Consider the following 8,766-nt stretch of genomic DNA (forward strand, 5'->3'; position numbering starts at 1 on the left):
TGGCCTCATGAAGAACACAGGGCTTATTAAGTCAGGTGCATCCAGGTGACAGGAAGTGGCTGACAAGATCTTCAGGATAGAGGTCCCCACTGCTCAGTCTCTTTGTGCAGGATGTCTCCCTTCCTACCTCTTCTAGCTAGCAGACTCTTCTGACCCTGACTTGGTACATTTTCTCTACCTCATAACTGCTGCCCTTTCACGAACCCCATTCTTATCATACTGTTCTGCTTTCTCACAGCCTTGATTTTGCCACCGTCTTCTGAGGGTCCACTCAACTGTATGGCATCCCTTCAGCTTCTTTTCCATAGACAAAGGCTTCTTTATATCTTGCCTTCTGATCCATGACCTGGAAGGGTGGAATCCGTTGATGAAGCTCATCTTTTGCACTCTGTTTTGGAGAGGCAGCCCTCAGGTGACAGCCCAATCCCTGGTCCAATCAGGAGCCATTCCTGGGTAAAGAACAACCTAGCTCTGCTGCACAGAGCAGGGGGCTGTGGGTGGGGCAGTTTCACCTCAAAGAGGAAGTTGGGTGTGGCGGGCAGTTTGTTGACATAAAATCCAGTATAGGAGTGTTCCTGGGAGCCATCTCTCATCTCTGACAGAGATAACTGTGGGTTTACATCTGTCACCAGACATTCCCAGAAAAAGATGCACCGTTGGCTTTGTGAGTTTGGATTTCCCATCATCTATTCTTTGCTGTCTTCTTTCTGGGCCTACTGTGATTCTTCAGCCTGTACCTGTTTGGAGTTCATTTGGGCCTGGAGTTTTTCTCCTCTTTTGGTGAGTTGGCTGCTAACTAGACTGCCTGACTTGTGAGGAAAGTGAGTGGTTGGATCCAACCTAGGTTCTGAATCATTCTTTCATGTTGGAAACTAATGGCCTTCCTTCTTGTTCCCTCTCATCCACTCTTGAATTCTCTGCTCCAGGTTGTCATCCACCTCCGAGTACCCTCCCTTCCCAGACCCTCCATCTTCTTCGTAAGGAATGGTATTAACAAGAGCTATTGGGTTTAGGGAGAGCAATTTTAGAGAAATTGTTGGGGCTGTAACCAGGCAGTGGCCATGTGTGGAAGTGGCTTCAATAAGTGAAAGACTGCTAAAACAGCTGTAGTCTAGAATCTTGTTGTTTTGTTAAGTAATTGTGTCTCTAATTATTTAGTATATGATTTTATACAGTTTCAAAGAAAAATATGAACAACCAATTTATTTCTTTTTAAAGATTTATTTTATTTTTACTTATGTGTATGTGTGTGTGTGGGGGGGGACGTTATGCACATGAGTGAAGGTTCTTGTGGAAACCAGAAGAGGACATCAGATTCCCAAGAACTGGAGTTACAGGCAGATGTGCACTACCTGATTTGAGTGCTGGAAACCAAACCAAACTCAGGTCCTCTAGACGATAGTAAGTGATCTTAAGTACCTCTAAAGATACATTTTATTTATTTTTATTTATTTATTTATAATTTATCTGTATTTTATGTGCATTGGTGTTTTGACTGCATGTGTGTCTGTGTGAGAGTGTCAGAAACCCTGGGACTGGAGTTACAAACAGGTATAAGCTGCCACGTGCATGCTGGAAATTGAACCTGGGTCCTCTGGAAGAACACTCAGTGCTCTTAACTGCGGAGCCATCTCTCCAGCCCTAACTTTTATTTTTATATTTTTAAAGCTTAGGTGTATGTGCATATGTCTGTGCAAGTCTATGTCACTTATGTGGGGGTGCATGCCAGGGTCAGAAGAGAACATTAGATTCTTCAGAGCAGGAGTTACAGATGGCTGTGAGACAACTCATAGGCCTGGGAATAGAACTCTGGTCCTTGGAAAGAGCAGACAGTGCTCTTAACCACTGAGCAAACTCTGCTGCCCGTAAATATAATTATTTATTCATTACAGGCAAATGCATAGTGTCTCATTAAGGTACTAGCTAAATGAAAATGATAGTTTCTAATTTTTGAACACCTACCAAATAGATCTATGCTAAGAGCTTTATACACTTTCTACTTCTTACACAATACGAAGTTCTAGCCAAGCAGACTCTGGACAAAGAGATCTGTCACGCAGAGAAGGTCAGTATCCCTTTTCCTTGGGCATCAGTGGGTATCCACTGGTTTACAAGGGATGGAAAATTCTGCTGGGGGAAACCCTAGGTCTTAGCTCTACGAGGGTTTTGTCAGGAGTAGACAGAAATGTGTGAGATTTCCAAGATAGACTGATGGCTGGCAGATAGAGGAGGGTCTCACAGAGGGCACAGCATGTGGAGGAAAGAGTCTGAATGGCAAGGCTAGTCTTTGGCACTAGAAGACCAAGCCTATGGCCAATTCATGTCAAGACTAAGCCATGACCCAATATGTATCTTTTCAGAGAGAAACAAAAACACGCCGCTGTGTAATATGAACTGTTTCTGGAGCCAGCCACCCAAACAGTACCTGAACACGCTGTGAGGAGGAGAGCTTTCCATTTCCTACTTTGAAAGAGGATGCTGTCAGACATCTCACAGGCTGCCATGGTCCTTGGTACCCTATAGACCCAATAACATGGACCAGTTATGATGGCAGGAGATGTTTTCTTCAAGGCATTAGCCTTCTTACAAGGCATTAGCAATTATTTCATGTAATTATATAATAACACTTCAGGTGAGCATTGATGCTGAAAACATAGACTGTCTTACTTCCTGTTTTTGAAAAGCATCATTGACTGGGGTAGCCACAAGGGCTCCCTGCTCACGCCCTGATTTGGGTTTCTAACTCATACTATATAGCTGCCATCATGGGTCCAGCCAAGCTCACTAATCGTGAGCTGCGGTCTGGTCTGGCCGCATAGCACCTAGGTATCTCAAAGGGACCTCACTGTTGGTCACACCCTAGTACCTCCTACCTTAGCTTTCCACAACACTCAGCCATTTTGTGTTCTTCCATCCTTTTGATTCCTTTTTATTGTTTTTCTTTTATATTTTATTATTTATTTTTTGTACATGCGTGTTTGCGAGCGAGTGCTCATGTGCATGCCAAGGAATACATGGGGCAGTCAGAGAAAAAGAATTCAGTTGTTCATTCTCTCCTCCTGTCATACGGGACCTGGGGATGGGACTCAGGTAGTCAATCTTGGCATCAGGCACTTTTACTACTGAGCCATCTATCTTACTAGGCAGTTTGTCTTAGTCAGGGTTCCTATTGCTGTGATGAAACACCATAACCAAAGAGACTTGGGGAGGGAAGGATTTGTTTGGCTATGTTTCCACATCACAGTTCAGCATCAAAGGAAGTCAGGACTGGATCTCAAACAGGGTAGGAAGCTGGAAGCAGGAGCTGATGTACAGGCCACGGAGGTGAGTTGTTTACTGGCTTGTTACTCATGGCTTGCTCAGCCTGCTTTCTTATAGAACCAAGACCACCAGCCCAGGGATGGCACCACCTATAACAGGCTGGGCCCTCCCTCATCAGTCGCTAATTAAGGGAATGCCCTACAGCCTTGCCTGTAGCCCAGTCCTGTGGAGGCATTTTCTCAATTGAGGTTCCCTCCTCTCTGATGACTGTAGCTTGTGTCAAGTTGACAGAAACTGAGCCAGGACACAGTTGTTGTTCTTTTCCTTATCTTATAATGTAAATACCATGGAAGGACTTTCCTGGTTTGTTTATCTTTGTGTGCCTTGAATCAGTGGTGGGCACAGAGTGTTCAATATACATTAAGTTAATCCACTTCATGAGTTTCTCAAAAATATTTGAGGGGGAAGATAACTCTCAGAATCTTAATTATAGACTAGGGAAACCTAGGATTTTTCTTTATGTTGTAACAACCCTACAATGGAAATACTCTGATATGCTTATTTATTTATTTTTTTAATATTAGGAAACCAAGGGATTAGAGTAAAGACACAACTTGCCTCTGGCCCTATAGAGATTGAATTGACCACAGCTAGTGAAACCAGTGTAAAAAACTGTAGAATGTAGACCTCCTATAGCTGAGGCAGGAGCTAGGGAAAACCTTAATAGGGGAGGATGAAATGGAGCGGGAGGGGGAAATAGCAAGCAAAGCACAGTGGTGCACACATGGCCATGTCAGCATTTAGGATGCTGAGACAGGGTGATCGTGAACTTGAGGCCAGCACAGGCAACAAAAGAAGAGCTCTTTTTCTGGCGCCTCTTAGGCAGTCTGCCATTTTGAATTGAAGCTGAACATCTCCTTTCCACCCCCTGGCTGTGAGAAGCTTGTTGAAGTGGACGATAGACACAAGCTTTAGACTTCCTCTGGAGAGCACATGGACAGAGAAGCATGTGATGATGCTCTGGGTGAAGACTACCATGGTCATGGGAACAGCAGCAAGGTCCGCCCCACGGCAGAGTGTGCCTGCTGTTGAGTACGGACATGCTTGTTATAGACCAGGGAGAACTGGAGAGAGGAGCACAAAGCTGTTTGGGGAAGCACTGTGGGTGCCAGCCTGAGTGTCATCAACCTGGTTATTGTACAAGACAGAGAGAAGGGTGAAGTGGAAGGCTTCTAGCTCTTTGGAAAGTCAATTATGTCAATTGATGGGGCACCCGGGTGAAAGGACGTCTTGCTAAAGCAGACATGTGAAAGACTGTTTTCCTGAAGCAGACACAGGTGAAATGATGTTTTGATATAGCAAACACATGAAAGGATCCATGGTGAAGGAGAATACATATGGAAGACAAGCACTGAGCATGGGTTTGGTTGGCTCCGCCTTGCTATTCTTCACCAGTGACATGCATGTGTTGGTTCGCCTTACATTGCGTTGTGGAGCACTACTTGTGGTAATGATGACACCATTGAAAGAAACTCAAAGAACTGCTTGTGCGGTTCCTGTGGCAGCTTGCCACTTCCTCGGCTTCACCTTGGACTGGTTGGGGAGCCTGGTGGTTACTTCTGGATTGAACTACAGTTGCTGGTTCATGCCTGGTGTCTACCTGCCTAGAGGACTGGTCTATAGCTGCTGAGTCATATTTGGTGTTGCTATGGGACTGAACTGCTGCCAAAGAGGATGGAGCTGGCCCCCAAAGAACTATTGCTGAACAGGTCTACTTCCCCCATACCCTAATAACTTTTCTCTTCCACTACTTATGCTGGGTGGTGGTCTAGAGGGGAAGTTGAACCCTTATTAAAAGTAGGTTGCAAAAAATTATGCCTACAGAAGGGTATTCCTGGATTGACAGATATTACTGTGCCCCAAAGGTTGGGAACCAAGAGAGCCAGCAGAATCTGAAAGTTTTCAGTATCCCTGAAGAAGATGATGTCCATCAATGTGTTATCAGAAAGCCCCAAACAAAGAAGGTCAGAAGCCCAGGGCCAAAGCACTTGGCACCCTGTCACGCCCCTGCCCTGAAACACAAGTGCTGACACAGTGCTCTGAAGAAACAACACACCAAAGCAGACAAACACAAAAACAAACAAACAAGGAGGAGGCTGCAAAATATGGCGAACATTCAGCCAAGAGAATAAAGGAAGTCAAAGGAAAATGTCAGGGGCAGATTGTGAGAAGACCTGAGCTGTCCTCATGGAGAGCTTCTACTTCTGAGGACAAGAGTGAAGAAAAGAAAAGAAAGGAAAAAAGAAAAAAAGAAAAGGGAAAGGGGGAGGGAAGAAAGGCTTCTAAGAGTAACAGATAAATGATCAGAACTTGAAAGAGAAAAAAAAAAAAGAAGGGTGGTAGGGAGAAGAGACAAACATAAAAAGAGAAGGAAGATGGGGTTTGTGGGGGAGTAATGGGGAAACTGTGATTGGGTAAAGTGCCTACCCTGTGAGCATGAGGAACTGAGTTCAAATATCTAGGCACCCTCCCTCCTGCAGCAGCAAATAAAGAAATCCTGTCACCCCCACCCCCACCCCACCGAGAGGTTGGAAGGTAAGGGCCAATACTGGGTGAGGTCCTGTGAATTCTACGCAAACATGCTGTCAAGGACGCACACATGCACACTCACACACACTCACACACATATACACATTGTACACATGTACACATATGCACACATCCTGCAAACACACACAGAAGAAGAAAAGTAAAAAAACCCTAAACCCTAATTAAAAAATTAAAAGAATCCTCTAAGGGAAGAAATCACGTGACCTGAAGGCTAGCTTGTTGCAAACCAGGGAAGAAACAGACAAAGTCCCTGAAGCTTTTTGGGAATCTATAATAAATTTATGCTTATATTGAAGTCATATTGGGATTTTTAGCTGCAAAACATGATAGTAAGACACCTTGTGGCCAAAAGGGCCAGAGATATGTCATAAAACAGAGAGGATTCTCAGAGTGTTATTGGATGAGCAAGCGAGGGAGCGAGCCCAGTAAAGCCTTGGGAAGGGCAGCTCAGCGGCAGGTACCAACGCTGTTGATGAGCATGTTTCTGGCAGTATAAGGGATCCTGAAAACAGGCCTACGCTGAGGAAAAGGACTTATTGGGCCCTGCAAGAAGGTCTGGCTCCCCTTGTCAATCACTGTCCACCAGCTGCGGTGGCAGACTGTACTGCAGCCCTCACAGGGTCACTGGAGCAATGGCCAGATGATGATCCAGATCAGAGGTCCACCTAGGAGGGTCATTCAGATGCAGGGGGAGGAAGGGAAGATGCAGAGCAGATGCGTGCAGGGAGCCTCAGGAGGCTGAATTCATCCCGAGTCAGGCTGACTTACAGGAATGGGTGGCAATGTAACTGTCCATTCCATCAATATTTACCACATGCTCTTTATAGCCCAGGCAGTGTGCCAGGGATTGAACTGGGTGCTGGCACTGGAAATAACAGACTATTTCCTGATTCCTCCCGTGGAGGAAAAATTAAAGATGTCATTTTCATTGACCCAGACCTGATCAATATTGTGTCTACAAGAGGCAGGCCTCTACTTGGATAGTAGTGTTAGATTGGGGTGGAAAGACTTAGACAACCTTAACATTACTCATGGAATATGTGTTTCTTTTCTGTGTGGGCGTTGCTGTGTGCATTTGTATGCGTGCATGTGTGTGTCTCCCTAGAGGCCAGAAATTGGTACCAGGAGTCTTCCTTTATTGCTCTCCACTATTTTCTTTAAGCTAGAGTGTCTCACGGAGTCAGAAGCTTGTTGGTTCAGCTAGACTGGCTGGTTTGTACGTCCCAGAGATTTTCCTGCCTCTGCCTCTCCAGGGCTGGAGTTTAGGTGGGCATCACAGCTCAAAGTATTTTTACTTGGGCCCTGGGCATTGTATAGAAGTCCTCATATTTACACCAAGCCATCTCCCAGATTGTTGGGTTTATTTTCTAGTCTTGACTCAGAATCATTTATATTTAACAAATTATCTGTTTTATAAATATTCCCTACAAATATAGTTATGGCACGGGGTGATGTGGAAACTTGATTTTCATCTCTCAAAGTAATAGTGTATCCAAATAAACTTGACATAAGAGGCACATTTCAGGTCACGGAGGAGAAGCAGCCACAGGAGAAGGAAGAGCATGGCCTACTTCCACATTATCACATTGTCACAGTGAGGAAGCCATCTTGCAGGGTGAGGACTCTGCATCATTGCCTGCGGAGGGATCAGGCAGGCAGCTGAGTCTGCAGGGAGGATCCCATCCCCAACCCTCTAAGATGCAGCTATCTAACTCAGAAGTGTGCTTCCTTTCTGGGTCAGGGTGCATGCCCTACTGACCCAGCACGAGAAGGGATGTAGGGTCGGTCACTCCTGTTCTCTCTGGCAAAAAGATTCCTCCCCATTATTGAAAGTGAATCCAGGAAGCAGAGCTAATGTAAACAATAGTTCTGGGCCCTTGACTTGCTGAATGGAATAGAGATGAATCCCCTAGAGAACATTGCCATTCCGAAACTGTTTTTCTTAGTAACAACTTGGGTAGTTAAGCATCAATGGCATGCAGCTCTCCTTGTTGCCTTTGAGGGTAACTCCAGTTGTTCTAATTGAAACATATGTTACACCGGTAGAAAGAATGGGAGAATGAATGAGTCCTGGAGGAAGAAGAAAAGTTCATCTTTAAACAAAACCAAATTTGCCTATAAGATGACAAATACTGTTTCTAGCTGGGAAAAATGTCAACTTCTGCCTTAATATAAACCACGTGGATTCCAGGAGACAGATTTTAGAAATCACTTACAAGCTTTCCAGGTCTGTCCCCTCCATTCGGTGGAAGTCCTACTCCCAATAAGAATGCAGAGGATCTCATGGCTACAAAGATTCTCAAAGCAACTGCTCCTGTATGCCAGACATGTTGTAATCCCTGTACATGCATTAATCTGTTCCCTGTTCAACCAAGTCTACGAAACAGGCGTTGCCACTGTTTCCATTTTACAGGGGAGGAAACTGAGGCCACAGATGGCTAAGAACTTATATGGAAGAAACTGACAATCAGGATTCACACCCAGGCGGTCAGGCTTGCAGACACACACTGTAGGCTCCCCCCCTAGCGTGGTGAACTGGGTCTGCGTTCTCAGAGCAAATGGTTTACTAAAACAGCACTTAGATCTGTTTACGTGTTTGGCACCCCTCTACTGGAAGATTATCTATTGCCACTGGAACTTGTTAGGTTTGTTTCTAAAACTGACAAGTTTAGTTTAAAAAATGATTCGTCTTTTTCTGCTCCGTTTCTCCACAAGCTGCAGTTGTTTGTAGAGTAGCCTTTCAAGAACACAAGTGAGGCAGAGCTATGTTTGTAAAGATGCATGGCTCCTCATTGAAAACTTTCGGTTTTTCTTTAATTAAAAATATTAATTATTATATTTATTTGTATCTACTTTTCTCTCTCTCTCTCTCTCTCTCTCTCTCTCTCTCTCTCT

The 8,766-nt window shown here is 44.7% G+C and overlaps 1 protein-coding gene across 1 annotated transcript in view; it reads left to right on the forward strand.

Annotated features, from left to right (window-relative positions):
* The first annotated feature begins 614 nt into the window (after window positions 1-614).
* Notch2 (notch receptor 2) overlaps window positions 615-8,766 on the forward strand; it is a 170,818-nt gene continuing 162,666 nt past the window's right edge. Inside the window, exon 1 of the mRNA XM_029475637.1 lies at window positions 615-664. Coding sequence (XP_029331497.1) covers window positions 649-664 — 16 coding nt within the window. The 5' untranslated portion in view covers window positions 615-648. The remainder of the gene's footprint in view (window positions 665-8,766) is intronic.

The sequence above is a fragment of the Mus caroli genome, chromosome 3, assembly GCF_900094665.2.
Source record: "Mus caroli chromosome 3, CAROLI_EIJ_v1.1, whole genome shotgun sequence".
Taxonomy (NCBI): domain Eukaryota; kingdom Metazoa; phylum Chordata; class Mammalia; order Rodentia; family Muridae; genus Mus; species Mus caroli.